This window comes from Meles meles, chromosome 10 (assembly GCF_922984935.1).
Source record: "Meles meles chromosome 10, mMelMel3.1 paternal haplotype, whole genome shotgun sequence".
Lineage (NCBI taxonomy): Eukaryota > Metazoa > Chordata > Mammalia > Carnivora > Mustelidae > Meles > Meles meles.
In genome coordinates this window covers 5,530,269-5,553,082 of record NC_060075.1, presented here as the reverse complement: position 1 = coordinate 5,553,082, position 22,814 = coordinate 5,530,269, and the positions used below count along the sequence as shown (strand labels likewise).

Below are 22,814 nucleotides of genomic sequence, written 5' to 3'. Positions count from 1 at the left end.
CTCCCTGCTCAGCGGGGAGTCTGCTTCTCCCTCTGACCCTCACCCTGCTTGCATGCTCGCTCTCTCAAATAAGTAAATAAAAATTATTTTAAAAAAATATAAAATACTCCTCTCTTTTCCAACCATGTTATCTGTTTGAGGGTGAAATTTCATCACATACTTTCTCCCAAACAATATCTATCTACGGCAACAGGAGAGTCCCACTCTGCTTTCTCCCAGGCCTCAAAAAGATTTGCAATCACGGAAAGCAATGCCAGCCTTCCAGGTTTTTTTTTTTTTATAAAATATGTCCTTGGTAATATGTCATGAGTTTATTATTGATATTTTAGATCAATTAATACATATTTTCAAATTTCTCAGTTTTAATTTTTCTTTTTAAGATTTTATTTATCTGAGAGAGAGCGTGCATGAGCTGGGGGAGGGGCAGAGGCAGAGGGACAAGCAGACTCCAGGGTGAGCAGGGAGCCCCATGTGGGGCTCAATCCCAGGACCTCGGGATGCTGACCTGTGCCAAAGGCAGACCCTGAGCCACCCAGCGTCCTCAGTTTTAATTTTTAGTATGGTAAATGTCAATCGATGAGACCCACACAAATAAAATCCCAGCGGGTCCTCACTAATGGTCAGTGGAAAAGGGTCTCGACAGCCACATGATCGAGAACAGCCGACAGACCCCGGGCAGCCCAGCCTAGCGCTCAGACATAACCCCTGCCCTCGTGAAAATGAAAGGAAATACCCATTTCATCATCTTCTCTGGAGTTAGAGGCCTTCGCTTGTTAGGCAGCATTTCCTTCTGTTTCTACTGAGACGCTGACTCTGATTATTGGCCCGTCACCACCTGAGCCCCCAGCACGGCCACCGTCCAAAGTCACGGCGTCTTTTACGAACCACCAAGCCCCGGCCTTTCCATCGCACTCACATCACGCGTGATTTTTTTCCAAACGACTATGAAGTTGGCTTGTTGAAAAAATAGAAGACATTAGCTTTCAGCCTAAATGCTTTTCACCCTCCGGAGTTTACAGGGCGAGGCGCGCTCAGCTGCTGCGGTGTGGACCCTGCCCGCCCGTCCTCAGCTCCACCTCCTGGGCCGCAGGTCAAGGTGACCACTCAGTGCCGCGCCCCGCCCCCCGCCGCTCCCGCCCCAACCGTCCACACGCAGCCACCCGCCTTTCATGTTGTGTCAACATTCAAGGTTTCCCATTGTCACGACTGCAAATACTGTGCCCCTCCGAGCCAAGCTGCATCCTGTGTTATGTCCACCTTCCTTGCTGTGCGATTTCATGCTTTCTGGGGGTTAAATTTTCAACATGTCTATCACGAAATTGTTGCCAAACTCAGCGGAAGCCAGAACTCTTCTCTCAGTGGGATCCGACACAGAAGGTGATCTGCAGGTTTTGTCCTTTGCTTGGAGACGTTGTCCCAGGCTTTCGAGGCTGGACAGGCCATCTGGACCCGCCACGTGGTGGTCCCGCGGCCTCTCCCTCCCGCATCCTTCTGGGCATCTTTCCTGATGCCTGGGTCTTAATTCCTACCCTTATGGCGAGGGACCAGATGCTCCAGGAACTTCCCCAGGAAAGGAACGGGGAGGGGCGTGACTTATTTGAGACCTTGCAGGTCTGAGAATGGCTCTCGATTTCACACCCTGCCAAAGTCCTGACTTTGAAATCATCTGCCCTCCATTTCGAAAGCCCTGCTCCGTTCGCGGCCTTTTAGCCTTTGCTGTTCTGATGCCTGCTCCGTTCTGATTCCCAGTCTCTCCCTCCTCCTCAGGAAACTCTTTCTAACGCCTTTAACTCACTTCCTTATCCTTGATGCTTTGAAATTTCATGATGCTGTGTCTTGGTGTAGGTCTTTTCTCTTTTCCTTGTCCCCCTCCCCCCCTTTCTTTCTGTTTTGTGCGGGCCATCATTTTGTTTTGAGTCTGGGAACTCATGCCCTTCACCAGCTCTCCTCTGATTCTTCTCTCTTCCTTGTTCTTCCTGTCTGGACTCGTAGGATGTAGAGGCTGAGCCCCCCCAGACTGATGTCCACATGTCCTTCCTTTTTTCCTTTTCTTCCCTTCCCCTCCCCTCCTCCCTCCCTTAAATCAATTTTCCTCTTTGCCTTTGGGTTTACTTTCCAGGAGACAGGCTCAATTTTATCTTCCAGCGCATTCGTGTATATATGTGTACCTGTTCGCATAGTTTTACTTTCTCAGAATTCTTGGTCTTCAAAGGCCCCTTTTCAATGTTTAGAGCCTCCTACCCCCTTTCCTGCTTTCTCAGGTGTTCTTTTTTTCAGTTCGCATCTCTCTCTGTCCTTCATAATAGACTTTCCTCTACGCCTGGTTTTCTTTGGCTGCATATTTAAAGGCAGGCGCTAAGAAGCTAGGTTAGGAGGTCTGCCCGTGCAGCTGGGAGTCGAAGACGGGTGGGCTTCGCCACGGTGACATGGGAGTGGCAAGCTGAAGGTTTCAGGGTCTGCAGATCCTCTCTAAAGAGAAATCCTCCTTCTCCGCGTGGCTGGGCGGTCGTGAGAAAAGCTAGCTGCCAGCATTCTGGAAGCCAAGCAGGGATTCAGGGAGGCTCATTAGTCCGCGTAGGGGCTTTTAATCTCTATTTTTGGAACCCATCTTCTGTGAGCAAGTCTTCTTGTGAGGGCAAGCATCTGGGATTTCTGTATATTAACTTTCAAACGAAGTGGCAGCCTCGTCTTAGAGATAACCGGGGCCTTCGAGCCAGAGTCCCCACATTCCCATTTCATTTGAAAGTGAGTATTTCAAGAGGAGCGATAATTAAAAATAGAGGCATTCATCAAAAGAAGCCTTTAAATATAGCAATGAAGTCTTTATGGAAGCAAAAGAAAGCCAACAAAGGAATGTCGACAGGATCGGGATCACAAGAGCCGCACTGCGTGGCTATAAATAACACTCCGAAATTTCTTGAGGTTACCTGCTTGTTTATCTAAGGCCTTAGCTGGCACATTTTTATTGTCTGGCTTTTAAAACCCGTGGCTTAGACGCCATATTCTCCGCAGTTTTAGAACTCTCCTAAAAGGAATGCAGCTAGAAAATTTGCATTGTTTTCCTGGAATGGCCCTAAATAGTGTTTCGACTTTTGTTGTTGTTGCTGTTTTCAAGCAATCGATGACAAGATTTATTTTAAAAAAGCTTCGGGAGTCCCAGCAACTCGGGGCCTTCCCTCTCCTCTTCCTCCTGGAACCGACAGCAGCAACCGGTCACGGAGTCCCGGGGCCTGCTGTTGGGTTGGTAGTGAGGGCTCCTCGCAAATGAGGCCACCCAGGCTCAGGAGCGGCCAGGAGAACGGGGAGGCAAGGAGGCTCAGGCGGCGTGTGGCAGTTCAGGTTTTCAAAGCAGAACAATTATCCAGAGCTGAAGGAAGGCCAGCCACTTGCGGTGTCTGGAGTGCAGAGGGGAAGGTTGCCGAGACTTGCCATTTTTCTCCCAAACTTCATCCTTGGTCTGACGTCTGCGAGTGAGCATGCCAGAGGCAGGAAATGCAGACAAGCGGGGGAGGAGAAAGAGAAGCATCGAGAAACTCCAGGTCTGGTCCTGTTGTTGTGAATTCACTGGTGAAAATGAAATTATTCCCAAACTTCACCTGAGGAGAGTCACCTGAATTATCAATATAACTCCAAAAATATGTGAACTGGTAGTTATGTTTTTGTTTTTCTTCTGCGTTGTCTCCATGGACAATTCTTCAGGAAAGAACAGCAACAGTCTTATACTCGTAAAGGGGCCAAAGTAAGAGAAATTAGAGTGCGGGTCTCCGGGCAGCCTCACGCCACCATTTGGGAGGGCACCGGGCCCACGAGCATGCCGCCAGGCGTCGCTCTCCCCGGCTTGTTCTTTAAAAGGACCCATTAGAGCCTCGCTGATGCTTCCGAGGACCCATGAGCCATGAGCTGTTGCCAGTGAACTCTCCCCACAGCTGCGTCCAAACGTGTGTCACCCTGCACAGAATGTGTGCAAAGTAGCTCTCTGGGGGGGAGGTCCACAGGCCTCACAGCAGGACGGCCCCTCTTGGCCTAGAACTTACTCTCTGGGCGGCAGGTCAGCATGGGGACGGAGTGTGGACTCCGGAGCGGAGTGCCTGAGCCTAATCCTGGCTCTCTCACTCGGATGTGGTTCGATCTCTAGCACTGGCTGCCCTGCCCAGCCTTTTGCCCAGAGCGAAAGGAAAACGCGGGGCCCCCTGCTCAAAAATGAAGAATTTCAAGATGACAATAGATAGAGCTTTAAAGCAGGAAGGGGTCCTTGTAAGCACAGGGCGAGTACTGATGTCACACGCCCATGGAGCTGGCCGTGCCTCGGTGTCCCCCCCTGAACAACGGGGGTCACACAGGACCTACCTGGTAGGGCCGTGAGGGATATGTGAGTTAAAAAGCACTACAGCAGCACTGAGCCAGAGTTCAAGACATTATTGTCACACGCCCACAGAGCCTCGACTTCAAGTCACACCATCTCGAACGTACTCTCCAAATCGGGCGAAAACCCAGCCAGCTGGTTCTCTGTGATTATGGTGACAGACAGACAGACCCAGTTTTATAAATATGATTAACGGCAATCTGGAGGAGGGCGCTATGCTTTTTCAACCCTGGGATTTTTTTCAGGGAATAAAGTCCAATGACCGAAAACCCAGAATCACCCGGAAGCCTGAGTAGCACCATTTTGGGCCTCGCTTTTGTGGATAAGCTAAAAAAACCCACTAAGCACATCCTTATTTATCGTGGCCATGGAGAAATACACACGTTGTCTGATGAGTCAAGAGAAACTGGAAATAACTCAAAGTTTAAAACAGATGACCATACCAGATCTGCTTCCTGACCGTGCGAGAAGACACAGCTTGGTCCACAGGTGACGATCTTAGTCCAGCAACATACTGAGCCAAGCATGAGTCTCTGGAAAGCTCGGATCCATGCCTCAGGGTCTGAGGGAGGGGACGCCATGTCCACAGAGCACGTGTGAATCAAGCGGGCATCTGCCTTTTCTTTCATTGTCATTTCCGGCCTTAGGAAGGCGACGGGACTTGGGGCGTCTGGCTGGCTCAGTGGGTAGAGCACGTGACTCTTGAACTCAGGGTCATGAGTTCAAGCCCCACGCTGGGCTGGGAACCACTTTAAAAAAAAAAATTAAAAAAAAAAAAAGGAAGGGGAGGTGACCTGGTGATATGGGGCCGAGTGCTTTGATGCAAGTGACATGGTGGAATTCAGAAGCCACGTACGGGCGAAGGTGACCGGAGCATATTATTCATCAGGTGTTACTTCTAAGAGTTCTAAGACTGATGTCAAAGTCAAAACAGGTGCCCAAAACAGGAAAAAAAAATGAAGAAACCAGTTGTGTGGATGGGAAGAAGGTGGATTTGACCTCAAAGCGCATGCCCTTCTCGGTCTGCGGCGGTCCCGGGTGCGAGTCCCGGCTCTGCCCCACACCGGCTATGTGCCCAGAACATCCCTCTCCAAGGCTTGTGCCAGTGTGGGCTTCTCCCCTCTGGCGGGCTGCCAGTGAGTGACGGCCACTCTTCAGGTGGGGGCTGCCGCTGGGTCAAAGGTAGGTCTCCAGGGGCACCGTGTCTCTACTACTTATGGGTCGCCAAGTCTCACGCCATCACTTAATGTTTCCATGACTTGATTCTTAACCTGCTCACGAGAGATGATACTGGCTCCTTTGCTGAGCCGGCGGAGCCCTGGCTGGGGACGGCAAGCCTGGCTCCTCACGGGCATCAACAAGTGGGTTGTGAGTGCGTCCCTAATTTTGTACTCTGCAAACCAGGCAGGAGAGAGTGATCGTATGATGTCGTGAGGACAGGAAGTCAAAGAACCTGCATTTGCTGTAAGAAATCAATGCGCTGAGGGGCGCCTGGGTGGCTCAGTGGGTTAAGCCTCTGCCTTCGGCTCTGGTCATGATCTCAGGGTTCTGGGATCGAGCCCCACATCAGGCTCTCTGCTCTGCTGGGAGCCTTTTTCCCCCTCTCTCTCTGTCTGCTGCTCTGCCTACTCGTGATCTCTCTCTGTCAAATAAATAAATAAAATCTTTAAAAAAATTTAAAAAAAGAAATCAATGCACCAAATGCGTATTATTTTAAAGGAATAATAAACTATGTTATATTGGAAGAATGGTGGGTAAATCTGTCCGACAGACCCCAGAGCACCTCTTGTCATCCTATGCATTCTCCAAATCCATTGAAGATTGTTTTTAAGACTGAACGATGACACTTTAAAAATTTTATTTATGTATTTATTTGCAAGAGAGAGATCACAAGCAGAGGGAGTGGCAGGCAGAGGGAGAAGCAGGATCCCCACTGAGCAAGGAGCCCAACACACAGGACACACAGGACTCAATCCCAGGACCCTGGGATCATGACCTGAGCTGAAGGCAGACACTTAGCCAACTGAGCCACCCAGGTGTCCCTGAAAATGATACTTTCATAAATTATTTGCCACCAAATGTGCCTTATCTCATTGAACACTGGGCTGAGAATACATGCAGAAACACTATGAAATAGGATGATTCCAAACCCACGGATGAGGAACGTGTTCTAAGATGATTTTATCTAACCTAGAACCAGTATCACGAAGCATCTAGAACAGTGTGTCATCATCATTCCATCAAGGTTATTTCTGGTGCCGATGGCTAAGGGGCTGGTTTATATTACTTCACCTGCTGTGCATTTGTGTGAAGGACCAAAAGGCCCGGGATGGGAGGGCCTCCTAGTCAATTCAGAATGGAACTCAACCTGGAGAAGAGAACGAGGGGCGACCGACCGTTACAGATTTCTGGTGCCAGACTGAGCTGCGTAAAGGTCCTCCTTGACTCTCTAAGCGTTGGGGGGATCAGCGATCAACCACGATGCAAACCAACCTGTGGCAGGGCTGTTGGAACGGAAATAAAATCTGACCTTCCTCTACACACTCAACTAGTCAACAAAACAGATTTGTCAATACAACTCGATCTGCTCGCATTTGGTCTCGGTGCCTTACTAAAAGAGCAGTCTCCTTATATTTTTGTTTGGAATGCACCTTCTTTTATTACTTGTGTTTGTGTTATCTAAGCAACGTAGCCCATGCTCTGCTTCCATTTCTGCCTCCTAGTTCTCAGAAAAAATAAAAAATGACTTTGCTTTGTGGAGGGGAGTGTGGACACCCCCTGCCAGGGAAGTCAGGCCAATGAGCTCCATGCTGGCAACGCTCTAAGTCCTTGGAGCTACTGGCTCTGAGGGCCCTTTGTGCTTGCTTTCACCTTCTTATAAACAGGCAATAGAGGAGCTTCTATGTTGACTTTAGGGCTTTTCCTCTCATATCACACAGATACCGTAATATGAGGGGCCCTTGCCCAGGGGCTGCAAACCTAGCGCATAAATTAAATGCCTAGCGCATAAATTAAATTAAATACAGTTTATGCCCAGTGGGCAATAGATGTTTTCTTTAACTGCCCATTTATCAGATTGGGTAAGAGGGCAGGCAGAGCGACAACATAGCCCCATCTACGGACATGTGTCCTGGGAGCAGGAAGGGTTACAGACTCCTTCTTGAGCACTAACACCAGGTCTCTATTTTTGAAGAGAAATCCTTTCCTTCTTTCAGCATGCAGTGCTATACACAGCCTCCTGGGGGGCACACTAGGAGAAATCCTGAATAAATAATAGTATTTTTTCCACTAGTGGAAAATTATTTCTGTAATGATTCTCACATTCTGGAAAAAAATAAACTATGCTGATATTACAGCCTGATTCTAGTATCTTCAAATACGGGTACTGAGCACATAAATTTGTATCTGGGGACCCTCCCCCCAAGCCAATCGTCAATTGCCAGCCACGGTAAAAGCGAGAGGCCAGAATCAAGTCCAGGAAGAGGGACAGATCTTAAGAATGGGGAAACGTGACAGTTCACCTGCCCACCTGACTCCTCAAAGTGGCAGCTGAGTCCCTGTCCGGCCGGCAAACGGCTCTAGAACCTCCCGCAGCCCGCTGGTACTCCAGCACCAGGTACTCGGTTCCTTAAAAGAACCGGACCGCTAGTGATCACGCCTCATGAAACTGTACTACGTCTTATCCAAACAGCACTACGATCTCAGTCTGACAGCTTTGGGTCTGTTTGATTATGTTTTTTGGTAACTTTTCTTTTTTTTTTTTCCTAAGATTTTATTTTATTTATTTAACAGAGAGAGACAGGGAGAGAGAGAGAGATCGCATAAGCAGGGGAGCGGTAGGCAGAGAGAGAGGGAGAAGCAGACTCCCTGTTCAGCAGGGAGCCCGATGCGGGGCTCGATGCCAGGACTCTGGGACCATGACCTGAGCCGAAGGCAGACGCTAAACCGACTGAGTCCCCAGGCGTACGAAGGGCCTCGGGGATGTAAAACGTGCTCTGTAGGCTACAGGTAATTATTTATCGTTCACTGGCTTAGACCATAATTTCAAGGGTATATCGTGTGACCACCAAATTTTACGGAAACAAGACCTTTAAAGATGGCATCTTCCCGACAGGAGAACTCTGTAAACTGAAGACAGGGGCCTGATGATCACATCAGTGGAGGGCTCAGGCCTAGGTCTGCCGCAGGTCCACGGCTCCGGCTGCATACGAGGGCACAGCAAAGGCTAAGCAAGATAGGCCCCAGCATCGTTTAACTGTCTCGGGGCGGCAGAATCGTGTGAGGTTTTTATTCCCTTTATGCTTTTCTGTCTATAATCAGAGGAATGTGAATTATTGAAAAATTTTCAAATTGTGGTAAAGCAGCATAAAATTTGCCTTCTTGATCGTTTTTAAGCGCATGGGTCAGTCGCGTTCAGGACACGCACACGACTGTCCTGCCACCAGTCTCCAGGGATGCTGTTCTTAAAGGAGATAATCAAAGACTTCTCCAGATGTACCTAATTTTAAAAATTAAACGCAAAGACGGCCAGTGGACCGGCATAATCAGACTAACCCAAGATAATTGAATAGCCTTTCCAATTTGTGGATGAACACAAGATAAGCAACGGGCTATTAATCTGCTTTTGATAGAGTGCACAAGAGGGGATCATTGGCTGAGGTGTAGAGATCATGCTGGAATTTTCTCTGTAGTGCCCTAGAGGATTGTTACCGAACCCCCTCTACTCGTGCCAGTGATGAGCGGATGTCTTCGTACTCAGGACTCCACACGACCGTGTTCTAGGGTTCTGCGCTCAGCAGCAAAGACCGCACACGGCCTCCTGAAGCAGGTCGAGCACCGGAGGGCGTCTGGGTAGTCACTCATTAACAGGTTACACAGTCTCAGGCACCTGCGGCGGGAGGCCTGCCCTAAACTTTCCCACCATTCCAGCAGCTAATTTCTAGAGTCATTCAGCAACCGTCTTAATACCGGTGTTCGGGTCTGTGTCACCGGTTTGCCCATGACACTTCTCCAGCCACAGCGAGAGCTTTCCCGAGTGCTGCGGGCTAGAGGACAACCCTGGTTCTGAGCTGAAGGAATTCTCATCTAAATGCAAATCAAGCCCGTCTAGAATGCAGGAGCAGATACAGTAATTTTTCCCCATCTAACGTTCAACACCCCCCCCCCCCCCGCCAATGCATTTTCATGCAGCTGTGCTGGTAAGAAGTGTCCCTCGTGCGAACACAATTCTGTTTGCTTTCCTCGCTGCACCAGCTGCGGGGAGGTAAAGGTGTTCGGAGTCTTGATTTCTTTTGATAAAGGGGACAAGGAGAATCATTTCCGGCACATAAAGGGGACAAGGAGAATCATTTCCGGACCTCTGCTTCTCCACTCCAGACTTACATATGTGGGCCCCTGGACACCTCTATCTGATGTCCCACAAGAATCAAAGAAAGTATGGTGCCAACAGAGTTAACTTTCATCCCAAGATCTACTTCCCCTCCCAGTTTAAGGACACTGCATTCAACGTTTCGTGCCAGAAACCGGAGTCGCCGGAGCCTCCTCCCACGGGCCACGTCCCTGGGTCTCCCCCAGGCCAGCCGATTTTACCCGCTGCATGGCTTTGTAACTAACCCCTTCCCCTAAGTCTTCACCCCTGTGGCCTTAATTCAGCCCTTTGTTGTGTCTCCCTGGACTATTGTTGTCCTTTCTTTACGGCTCTGCCTCCTTGGTCTTCTGGAGGCTTCCTCTGGCCTCTCGCCTATCCTTGGAGTAACCCTTCTATTAACACGCACGGCTGTGGGGTGCCTGGGTGGCTCAGTTGGTGAAGCGTCCGGCTCTTGGTTTCAGCTCAGGACACCGTCCGAGGGGCAGGAGATCGAGCCCCGTGTCGGGCTCCCCGCTCAGTGCAGAGGCTGCCTGAGAGTCTCTCTCTGTCTCCCTCCCTCTCTGCTCCTCCCCCAGCTCATGCACGCGCACTCTCTCTCTGTCTCAAATAAATAAATAAATAAAATCCTTGGGGGAAAAAAGCACAGCTGACCAACTCATTCCTCGAAACCGCTGCCCAGGTAGGCAGTGAAGACTTCACACGAGGCCCCTTTGTGCTATTGACTCAAATCTGAATCCTTTCCTCACTCAAGGAGAACGACGGGCCCAACAAAGTGCCCTTCACCTGAAACTTACATGACCCCCAATCTCCCCAGTCCAGTCCAAAAGCAGACCGCATGACGTCACAGTGCTCGGAGGGTAAGGAGAAGGCAGACTGCCTCAGTCTCAGCTCTACAGGACTACCTGCCAGTTAGCCAGCCTGAGGGGCAGCCGGCCTGCAGGGCTGCGTGAGGGGCGGGGGCAGGCCCGATGACCAACTTCTCTCGTGCCCTCTGGTGGACCGGTGCTGCGCCCTTGGCGGGGCGGGGCTCTCCCGCTGGCCTCCTTGCCTGCCTGGGGACTGGACTCACCCTGGCACTTTGCGTGGGACATCCTATTAATTAATGAGATGCAGGAAAGGGAGGCCCTGGCAAAGATTAGTCAGGAGCTGACAAGTTTTTTTTCTGAAAAAAGGCCAGATGATAAATACTGTGTGTTTTGCGGGCCCTCTGGTCTCTGTCGCAACGACTCACCTCTGCTGCTGTGGCGTGAACGCAGCCAGAGACGACGCAGAAGCGAAAGGGGGCGGCTGTGTGTTCGTAAAAGGCGAGTTACAGAAAGATGATGGGCCAGGCTTGGCCCCGGGTCAGCCCTTGAATGAGGCATATGTGTGCTAAGACGCTGCGTCAGCGTGCCATGGGTGGGCTGAGAAGCCTGGACCTCTCTAGAGGCCGTAGGAAATCACACCAGGGACATGGGCTTTGGAGCCCCATTTCCTTGGTTCAAGACTCGACTTCAGTGTTTGCTAGCAATGGAGCTTTGAGAACCTTATGCGGACGCTCTCCGTTGGTCCTCACCTAAAGCCTGCATCTTCGGAGGATGGAGGGGTGGGTAGAGATGGTGGAAGTTTCTGGAACCTGTACCTCCCTCCATCAGCATTCACATGCTCAGGCCACGCCCATGTTTGAGCGAAATGCCATCTGGCTCCCCGCCAGCCCTGGCCCTCACTCATGGCTCCTCACTCCAAACTTCTTGACAAAGCTGCCTCTGTCTACCCTTTATCACCGGGCAGTCACCTTGTGGTCCCTGGAAGGCTGGCTTCTGCCCTGAGCTTACAGACAGCCGTGATCAAGATGATTTCTTCCACAAGAGATACACCTAATCCAGGCCCATTGCACGGTTAGGCAGCGTCCTTGACAACGCCCCCCGCCCCCCAGGAAGGGAAAAGCTAATTGCGATGTATTCCTCCTCCCAGCAGAGGCGCTATCTGTAGGCCACCCTGAGAAACTCCAGTGAGCCTCCCAACTCCATGGGACACCGATATTTCAACCATTGCTTTGTCCAGGGTTGCTCCTTTTGGGTGGACAAGTTCAAAGCGAATCTTAAAGCGGTTGCTGTCACGATGGCACATTTCACCATAGGAGACTTGGCTCTATCAACCAAGACGGCAAAATAACTCACTCTGGGAAATTTACATGTTCGCCCGCCATCACGTGATGCCGAGTGCATGTCCCCCATCTGTTGGCCTGGGGCCCGTGAGGGAAGAGGTGGAGGGTCCCCCCCGGGTCCCCCCCACCCCCCGCCAGCTGCTTTAGCTCTGGGGGTCCTGCCTCCATGAGACCTGCCCTTGCTGTGACTCTTGACGCAGAAATGCTCTCAAACGTCCCCAAGCCCTCGGTGCCCAGCCCGCTGCCTGGCAAATGATGGCGTCTTAGGAAACAACCATTGAATGAGTCATTTCCCTCATGGGCCACAGGGGAGGTGACAGAGGTAGGGCATTTGTCCAATTAAAGAAAAATTAAGGTAAAAAGATTCAACATCCTCTCCTGGAGCTCAGCTACCCTGGGGAACAGAATCAATAAGAATCCCACAGACCCAGCCCAAGCGCTCAGCCAAGTACATCTCTCTTATTTGGGCTCGGCCTACGGTCTGCTCGCGGAGTCACGATCCTGCCCGTGCGGGGACCCAGGAAGGATGCCAGTTATAAAACCTTCTTTTGACAGCTGGGAGGGTAGATATTCCCTGCCTGCCTCTTCAACACACTGGCGACACTTGTGTGAGCAACAGCTCTCGGGATAACCAATCCCCTTCTGAATCAGTTCTCGCTGGCCCTCCTACTCCTCGACCCTATGTGAATTTTCCCCAAACTATTTGTACGATAGCTAATCTGTTGTGAGTAATGGACTCTGGAACTGTTAGTTTGCCGTTTCTGGGCAGATGGCCTTAACACCAAGACCTTATTAGGTTGTAATTTGATATTTCAAATGGCAAATGGGAATATAAGAAACCAAATAGTGCTGATAAAATCTTATCTATTCCTTAATATCAAGTGATTTGAAATATTTTTAGATTTTTAGAGTGCTTTCCTATCTTAAAAAATAAAGAAGGTAATTATTCCAAGTAACTAATTTGGAAATTATTCCAAATAATAATTATTCCAAATAACCAGCCTTCTTGTAGGGCTCATTGGTGACTTCCTCCCAAATATTCACACTAGAAAAAGCAGGGATCTTGGGGACTGATTCAGTGACAAGACAATCAATTTTTATTTATTTTTTAAAGATTATATTTACTTATTTGACAGAGAGAGAGATCACAAGTAGGCAGAGAGGCAGGCAGAGAGAGAGAGAGAGGGAAGCAGGCTCCCCACTGAGTAGAGAGCCCAATGCGGGGCTCGATCCCAGGACCCTGAGACCATGACCCGAGCCAAAGGCAGAGCCTTAACCCACTGAGCCACCCAGGTGCCCCCAGGACGGTCAATTTTTAAAAAGAACCCCAAACTTCTGAGTTTATCATCTCCCCCAATACACGACAAAACAGGCATTAGTTATCTTTTGAGATATAACAGACCACCCTAAAACCCAGTGGCTTAAGAGAGTAATGGTAATTTATTATCTGTGATGCACTGAACTGTGTCTCCCCCACCTCCAAATTCATAGGCTGAAGCCCTTGACCCCCAGTGTGACTGTGTTAGGGGATGGGACCTTTAAGGAAGTGACTAAGGTTACGTGAGGTCATAGGGTGGGGCCCTAATCCAATAGGACTGGTGTCCTCTGAAGAGGAAGAAGAGCCCGCAGGGATGTGTGTAACAGAGGAAAGACCACATGAGGACACAGAGGAAGGTGGCATCTGTAGCTAAGGAGGCCTCTGGGTCCTGCCAACACCCTGATCCCGGACTTCTGGCTCCCAGAACTATGAGAAATAAATTTATTTCTTTTTTTTTATAAATATGTTTTCATATTTACTTATGGGAAAGAGAGAGAGAGCGCGCAAGCATGAGCAGGAGGTGTGGCAGAGGCAGAGGGAGAAGCAGGCCCCCCGCTGAGCAGGGAGCCGGATGTGGGGCTCGATCCTAGGACCCCAAGATCATGACCTGGGCTGCAGGCAGATGCTTAATCGGCTGAGCCACGCAGCACCCCGAGAAATGAATTTCTGTTAACACCCCTAGTCTGTGGCATTTTGTTAGAGTAGCTGCAGCAGAACAATACATTATTTCTTATGGCTTCTGTGGGTCAGGAATTGATGAGCCGTTCACACGGGTGCTCCCGGATCTCTGGTATTGGCTGGGGCTACAGTCTCATCCGAAGACTTGGCTGGGGCTGGGATTCAGCTCCGCGCTGGCTCACTCCCGCAGCCGGGGAATTGGTGACAGTGTTGCCTGGGGCCTTAGTTCCTCTCACCCTGGGCCTAATAAATCCTTTCTCATGCATCCCCAACCAACCATCCTGAACCCAACCAACCATCCTGAACCCTCTTCTTCAGTTTCATTACATTTTAAGTACATCATAAGGAGGAATATGATACCCCTTATTTTCACCTGTCAGAATTTGGGGATCATACATTGAAAGAATAAAGTAGAGACCGTAAATAGGTCTGTGGTTAGAGGTTGTGATGTACCACTCAGATCCCCTTTCAGAAGTGAAGGATTCCCCCCGCCCAGCTATTGGGGCTCTGCCAAGTGATGGACTCAGCTATTAGCCAGCACTGCCCTTGGCTGAGGAGAGTTGGCTTGGCCACGGTGAACGCCCTTCCAGGAGAGCCGCCATCTTAACGACTGGTTGATGCCAGGGTAGAAGGGCCTGGCTCCTTCGCCCCAACTTGGGACAAGTCTGGGGAGCCGCCGCAGTTTTAGTGCTCCCTGGGGGTCGGCCGAGGACCTGGTGGAGACAGCGCTGCCTGGCGGCTTCTCCCTCAGGCCCGCCTCCCTCTTTCCTTTCTCCCTCAAGCCTGACCCTCAGAAGGCTTCCGAATGAACACCCTGCGCGTTCATTTCTGTCTGGAGTCTGCTTCTCAGGGAACACACACGGCAGCAGCCACCTTTTCAGGGAAATAGTCTCAAAAGAGTTAAATAAGCCTCCTCAGGCAGGGGTAAATGAACCTCTCCACTCCAGTGTGTGGTGTCGGGCTGCAGGCCCCGCTGTTGAAATCAAGTGCTAAGGCGTGTGGTAGATCTCAGAACGGGCCCACACCGGCCACCTCTTCCTGCAGGGAGGCTCTCTGCAGGGGGCTTTGTCACTCCGGCCGCATCCTGTTGGCCGAACCAAGGAGAAAACGCAGTCCGGCTCCAACGGGAGAGGAAAGAGATTCTACCTCGGGGAAGAGTTAGGGCGCTGGTTCTGAGCCTGGGCCTCAGGAAGCCTTGCCCCCGTGCCGCCTGGAATCCTGCCACTGTCATAGAACTAGTCGGGGACGGCCTCTCCCGGGGAGGAGAGACCACACGGAGCCGCGGTGCCACATTCAGGTGAGGCCTCTCGGGGCCGACCGGCCGCCAAGTAACCTGGGGAGCGAGCGCAGACGTGTGAGCGAGCACGGCCAGGACAGAACAGCCAGCCCGAGCGGACGGCCCGCAGGATGGCGAGCTCAAGCCACGGCCGCTGTCTTGAGTTTTGGGGAGTTTGTGATGTGGCGGCGGAGGCACGGCTACAACACAGGAACCGACCAGGCCAGAGAGGGAGAGACCCCGGGCCTCAGCCGGAGCCTTGGGGGTCCCTGTCACCGGCCCGGGGGCCGCTGCTGGGGGCTCAAACCCGCAGCCTTCTTCTAGGATAGTCCTTGGGTGACAGGTGCCATCCCCAGCGGGAGGTGAATTTCCCTCAGCCCGGGGCACCCCCAAACTAACGGCTGCTTGGCGTGAGGGGAGGAAGGCCGGCCTTCTTGCCTCCAGGCAGGGCAAACTCTGGCACAGTTTGCACTCCAGAGCTCCCCCGCCGTCAGGCTGAGGCTACGGCTCATCCCAAACCACACGCTCACCTTCCTTCTTTCCTTCCTCTGCACCTACAGGCTTATCCTGAGCACGCTGTGATCAGCCAACACCCGTGCAGCCCAAACCCCACCCCAGACCCCGCTTCTAGGGTCTCTGACCCAAGACGTAGGTCAAGAGTGAAAATCCTAGAAGAGAAAGGGGAGGAGCACGGGAATGACTGTTGTGGAAAGGGAACCCGAAAAGGACTGACCCCTCTAATACCTTCACGTCGAGTCTTGAGCACAACAGAAGACGATTCTTCCCCTGGTCCAGGACAAACATCTCCCACCACCCAAGGACTCTTACCCGTTTCCTTGACAAGAGCAGGATGCCAGGCTTGCCTTCTCCCTTCAGTCTTTACGGCTTCCGTCTCACTAACCCTGCCCGATGAGTGTTGAGACCTGTTCCCATCTATAGGAAAAAAACCATCACCTCCACTGAACAGCGACAGCCCCGTCCTTCCCCTGCAAAGTCAGGGTTCTCGAGCAATCTGCCCCAGAGATCGCACCTCTTTACTCTCCACCATCCAGCCCGCGTTCCATGGCTTCCGCACTCGGCCACGGTATTCCTGCCCCAGCTATCAGGGCCGACCTCAGTCCTTACATCACAGGCCACCCTGCTGCACCTGACGTCACCGGTCCCTCCCTCCCTCTGAAGGTGCGAGACAGCGTGAAACACGTTCTTTTTGCTTCCGTGCTACTGTGTTTGCCTGGTTTTCCGCCCAATCTCAAGGCAATCCAGAATCCTCTGTCTTCATTTGTGCCCTAAACGTCCACGTGTTTCTGGTTCTCTTCCCACCTGCCACGTATTTTTCTGGACGATTTCATCTACGATCATGGCATAAATTGCCCTTCATATCCTGACGGTTTTCAATCTTAATTTCTGGCTCCAGACGCACATATCCAGCTGCGCTTCGGATACCTCCTCTGGAACGTTCCACAGGCACCTACCACCAGCACCTGAACACACACGTGTCTGTGGGCCTATGCACACCCGCACACCGTGCACGGGCTCACACGCACACACGCACACACACCCATAACCGGCTCTTCTGCCCCGTTCCCTAGCCCAGCAAATGCAACTACCGTTCATCTAGTTTCCTGAGGCGAAACTTCTGGAACCATCCTTGACTCTTCTCTACCAATCACGGCATTCCAAATTCCTCTTAATTCAACCTCTTAAGTGCTCTTTACTTCTTTGCACTGGTCACTCCGTTCCACCGTCGGCAACCACCAGGCACAGATAATTTCACACTGTGTCTCGTCTGAGCTCTAGTCCTACTCACATCCAGTCTCGTTTCCACACCCAACCAGACATAAAAGGCAAAGCTGGTTATCGCTCTCTACAGGGAAAAAATGTCCACTTCCTCTGGGACTGGCTGTTCTGCTCAACCAGACTGGGCTGGTTGTGTTCTCCCATCCTAACGACCCAGGTTTCACCAAACTCCGTTGTGATTATTAACCTGCCTGCATCCCCCATAGAGACAAACCCCCTCCCTTTTTTAGCGGGCCATGAGCTATTTCTTAAGCCCTCCCATGCACATTGTGCCATTAATCGAGTAGTGACGAGGACACGCTTGTCTCTTCCTCACACAGTTGTCACCCGCTTGCCCTTTCTGAACAGTTCCTGACACACAGCAGTTGTGAGTCTTTGTTGAGTAATAAATGATAAAATGAGTACTTTCTACCAAAGATTAACTAATTACTCTTATTTTAGAAGAAGACTCATGGGAACATATTTTATAAAAGTGAACTTTGGGTCAATGTTTACAGAAAGCGTCTTTTTGTTCCAAAGGACAGAGACAAATTATATCTAAATATTTTCAAGCTGAAACGATTTCTAGTCTCTGAGGTATCACATTTCTCTGGTGAAGATCGTGGCAGGAGCCAAGTTCATGAAATCAGCCAAGCTCTTGAGGAACTTAGCACATCGCTTATAGACGATCGGCATAGTCTAATGACAAAAAAGTGAACTTTGTATGAAGTTGAAACGACCACCAACCCTCTGGCAAAGTGGACAGTCCAGCCCCCGCTGGCTGCAGAGGCCATGACCGGGGCCCCCAGGACGCCTTGGGTGATAAAGCTGACCGGTGGGGTCAGGCCTGTCTGAGGTCGGGGAGCCCGTGGGGACACTGTCTTCCGATTTTGAAATGTATCCCTGCAGAGTGTAAGTGGGAAACCTCACCCTGATTTCTTGAAGTCTGAACTATATGAACATTGTAGTCCTGTCCGGATCACTTTTAAAAAAAATTGTAGTAAAAAAATATACGTAATATAAAATTTACCATTTTAACCGTTTTTAAGCGTACGATTTGGTGATATTGGGTATATTCACGCCGTCACCCTCAACATCTTCAGAACTTTTTCATCTTCCCAAATCAAAACTCTTCCCCCACTGAAAGACGACTCCTCAGTCAACCCTGTCCGGCCCCTGCCGCCCACCCTTCTATTTTCTGTGTCTATGAATCTGACCATCCTGGGGTCCTCGGACACATGGGATCACCTGGGATTCGTCCTCGTACGACTGGCTTATTTTGCTCCACGCAATGTCCCCAAGGACCACCCACGCTGCAGCATGCGTCAGGATGTCCTCCCTTTTTAAGCCTGAGTCAGAGCCCATGTACGGAATGACCACCCCTCGGTGCTCCCCTCAGGACATGTGGAAGGTCGCTGAAATGTCACCGAGATGTCACGCTCAGTGTTGGCCGCGTGTGTGGGATCACAGGCCCTGACCAGGGCCCACGGCATGTCCGTCGCTGAGTGTGGGACACAGCTGAGGACACATGCACTCTGGCCCCAGAACCGCCTCAGAAATCCCGGAAGGACGCAGGCTTCTGAGTCGTGGGAGGTTTAAACAGCTGAGAACACCACTTCTCCGTTGTTGTCAGAGGGAATGCTGACTTTGGACCGAAAGCACTTTCTGGATTCTCTGTTCTTTAAACCGGAAAGGCCAGCAGCAAACTTCGGCCGTCACGGACAACCGATGTCCCCATCACTCCCGTGGTCTAAACCCCGAAGGACGGTTTCCGCCGCAAGCTGGCATCTCTTGCTCCAGGGACTTACCTACCAAGTATCACTCGTCAATGAGAAGAAGCCAGTATCCGAACACTTTCACGTCTTCCTTGCCCTTGGAAGCCCCTGTGCTGGTCACCTCCCTCTTCGGTCGTCCCCGCCGCTCCCAGCCCCCACAGGCTCCTTCTGTCCCAGATGGCCTAGTCCATAGGCTTCTGGGTAGGTCTGGCCCAAGGCTGGACATTGAGGATGTGGACATGGAGGAAGCGGTAGAGACACCAGGATTTTTATCTGCCTCAAAGGCCATCTCTGGCCAGCGGCTGCTTCTCCTCCGTAGCCTCAGCCGGGCAGACGCACGGGGTTCGACTCCCCTCGGACGGACTCTGGTAACCCGCCACCCCTCATGGCCCCTCCAGCCCTCGGGGAGTAGTCGCTTCCTGCTTTTGACAATCTGGGTCGCCTCACTGTTCCCTTTTTAGATTCCTTTTTGTCCCATTACCTGTATAACCAAGCCTCTTTTTGAAGCGCCCAGGAGAGCCTTTCTAGATCTTCTCTTATTCCCACTCAAGTCATGGCGACTTTTCTTCTCTGGAAGCCTTTCCCTTTGCCTCCCCTCAGTCCAACCCCACCACGGACGCAAGGCCCAGCTCCCTGGCGGCCCGCATCGGACCACTGCGCTTCCCTCCCCGCCGCCTCTAGCGCAGACCCCCGCCCCCCCGCAACCTCCTTTCTGCTTTGACTTAACTCTTCCCTCGGAGGGTCGCCCCGCTCCCAGTAAGACGGGAGCCCCGGAAGGCAGGAACGACACTTGCATCTGGTCCCTCAGCACCTCAGACAGCCCTCTGTCCCATGAAGGCTACCTCTCGTAAAGGAATCGCTGAAGGAACGAGGAGGACCGCGCTGGCCTGTCCCCCGCGTGACAAACACGCCTTCTCGCTCTCCAAAGATAACAGCACTTGTGGTCGGACAGCGTCTGATGGCGAGGTCTTAGCCTCCGAGGCCTGGGACCGAGACCTCGTTTGGCAGTAAGGTGTCTGCGGACGTGGTCGAGCGCAGACGAGGTCCCATGGGAGCAGGCCGGGCCCTGATCCGGCACGAGTGCTGTCCTCGTGAGAAGAGGACATCGCGGGCACACAGACGCGGCCCACGGCCACGTGAGGACACAGGCAGAGACCGGAGCGATGCTGCTACAAGCCAAGGATCACCCGGGGCTCCCAGAAGCCGGAAGAGCCAGGGAAGGATCGTCCCCACTAGAGACTTCACGGGGAGCACGGTCCTGCCCAAACCAGGACTTCACACCTCCAGCCTCCGGAGCTATGAGGCGGTAGCTTCTGGGTCTTTTAAGCCCCCCGGTTCACGCCACCTCGTTCTAGCAGCCCCAGGGAACCACCACGGCCACCGGACCCCACCGTCCCAACCACATCGATGGGCTTCAGGGACACAGTTCTCTGGGATCCCAACCCAGAAAAATTCAAATAAAGCTTCTGGTGACGGACATCTTAAAAGAGGCCGAGGCAAGACACACGTTCTGGTCAGGTTCCAGACGCTACCACTTTCTGTGTCGTTTCCCTTCGCCTTGTGGCACCCTCAGGGTCTCTTCCTCAGCCTGGGACTCGTGACAAAACACCCCCAACGCGTCAGGGGGGGCGCAGTGTCGGCTTCCGTGCCCCCCACCCCAATGCCTGGAGGCCCGGGGCCGCAGGACGAGGCCAGACTTACGGTTCTGGGAGAGGCATGGTGTGTCGGCGAGGCCGCTGGAGGCCTGGCGATGCCCTGGAAGGAGGACGGGCAGTACCTCTGGCCTGTGTCCGGAGGGGAAGACGAGGCGTAGATGCGATTTTCCAGTCGCTCAGGCTCTTGCTTGTAGGACTCGAGGGGAAAGGTGTGCTGCTTGACCACCTGGGTGGGCGTCGACGGAGAGGACGAGAGGCCGGAAGCTGCGGAGGAGACCGGAGAGCGCTGTCAGAAGTCCGGCCGAGGCAGAGAAGGCCGAGAATGTTCTTCCTCAAATGGCAAGGGTCTGCGTTATTAAATTCTGAGTGTCGGGGACAAGGCTGTTGGTATCTATATCTGTTCTGGTGTCGCGTCCCCCAAATAGCTGGGTTGAAATCTTAACCCCCAGCACCTGTGAGGATTTGGAAATAGGGTCTTTGCAGACGTCATCGAATTAAAATGAGGTCACTTTGGAGTCAGCCTGGCTCTTAACTCAGTGAGACCAGGGTCCTTATAAGAGGAGACATGGAGACCTAGACCATCCTCAGAGGAGAAGCCATGTCACATGGAGCGACGCATCTATGGGCCAAGGAGAAAGTCAGAAGCCAGCAGCAGGGAAGGACTTTCCAGGGTCTCCGAGGGAGGACAGCCCGGCTGACACCTTGGCTTCAGACCTCTAACCTCTTAAGTGGGAGAGAACAAGCTCCCCTTGTTGTAGGCCACCCGGCGGGAGGTACTTCGTTACGGCAGCTCTAGAAAACTCATCGAGTCAAACTGATGGACACTGATTTGTTTTCTGAGAGAAGCAGAACCTGGATTTGGATCTGGTGTCTCACGTCTACAGAAAACTACGTAAACTTTTTGTTTTAAGTTTGGTATTTAAAAAATTTTAAGCCATGGGACTCAAAGCAAAGACGTCAGTGCCAAGGGCTACGTACTTGCTACTCGCGGCTTCTGACCCAGACAAGGATGCGTCAGCCTCCAGAGCGGAGCTACTCCGTCCCGAATTCCAGCCCCTCTCCCCGCAGTCCGCAGTCCCTGTGCACATGTGTGTTCCCTTCTCTGCTTCCGTCTTCGCTCCCCAGAGGAACCTCCTGTCCCTTGGGAGTCGATTCAACCAACCCCTTTCTCCTGACTCCCAGCCCTGTGACCCCTCCCCGGGCTCGTGAGCACGTCCCACCCCACTGCGTATGAGGAGGTCACCACGCTATTTAACGCTGAAACCAAATGCGGAAGTTTCTAAGTCTCCTGTCTCCCCGCAAAATCCATCTGTCTTTGGGGCAGGGGTTCTGGCTGGCCTTTTGGGCCCCCACAGTGGCCGGCGCTGCCCCGGTGAGGGGGAGGTGCCTAGGAGATGCTCACACCCAACAGGCAAGGTGAGAGAAGGGAGCCCGGGAGGGTGCGAGGCCCAGGCTCTACGGGTGCCTGCTCTCCTTCCCCGTGCCCGCAGAGTGTGGGGGGGGGGGGGTGGGACATAATTTCCCTGGTGGCAATTTGGGAAGGAACCAATCAAAGGAGGAGTGTCAACTCGGGGAACCCCCTTTTCCATGAAGCCATCCCAAGTGGGAAGCCCTGTTCCAGGCCTGGGGCTGACCTCTGGGAGGCAGGTCTAGGTGAAAGCAGGAGAGAGAACACTCAATCACCCACGGTTTTGTGATTCTCAAAACTTAATAGAGCAACGGCCTCCAACAGGAAAGCCCCAACTCTTTTAGAAACAAAAGTTTTCCCTCAAACGTCTTGAGAAGCAAAGCCCATTCTGAGGTGGGGCTTGGGGGTGGGGGAGGAAGGAGAGGGAGGCTCCAGAGCAGGAGATCTGGTGGGTTCCAGCTGCTGGGGGAGGGGCGGGGTGGTCCGGCAGGCAGGGTGACAGAGTCTGGGCCCGTCCCCAGCGTCACGGCTTCGGTGCTCCCCAGTGATGCCCACAGAACGGTGAGGACTGAGGATGACAACCAAGGCTCAGGGGGGCGTGGAGGGGCCTTTCAGAGGGTTCTGCCACGGAGCACAAGAGGGAAGCCCTTGTCCTACTTTGTTTGTGGGGCCCGGCCCCCATGGGCCTCAGGTCCCCAGGGGTGGGGGCCCGTCCTTCCACGGTTCTCCCCGCGAGAGTCCTCCGCTGGCCCCCCAGTCTGGCTCCTCGCGGAGTGGCCCAGAACAGGCTAGTTCCCACGTCATAGGTGAAGAGAGAATTTTATGTTCTGTGCTCCCAACGCTCGCCCCGGCCACTGCACACAGAGGCCCTGTGGGTGCTTCCCGGGGGCGAGAGCTAGAGACCCAACAGACCAGTGAAACAGAGTGGGGTGGGGGGCATTTGGACTCAAAGTTTGGGCCACGAACCGTGTTCTGACAACCTGTGAGAGCCCCTCAGACGAAGCCCCTGTGGGGGTCTTGGTTCCCCACGGTAAGGCGGAGCAGCCCTCAG

At 52.5% G+C, this 22,814-nt stretch overlaps 1 protein-coding gene across 5 annotated transcripts in view; it reads right to left on the bottom strand.

Annotated features, from left to right (window-relative positions):
• PRKAG2 (protein kinase AMP-activated non-catalytic subunit gamma 2) overlaps positions 1-22,814 on the bottom strand; it is a 248,359-nt gene that overhangs the window by 72,766 nt on the left and 152,779 nt on the right. For all 5 annotated transcript variants that reach the window (XM_046020199.1, XM_046020200.1, XM_046020202.1 and 2 more), the window contains one exon: positions 20,402-20,619. In XM_046020199.1, coding sequence (XP_045876155.1) covers positions 20,402-20,619 — 218 coding nt within the window. The remainder of the gene's footprint in view (positions 1-20,401; positions 20,620-22,814) is intronic.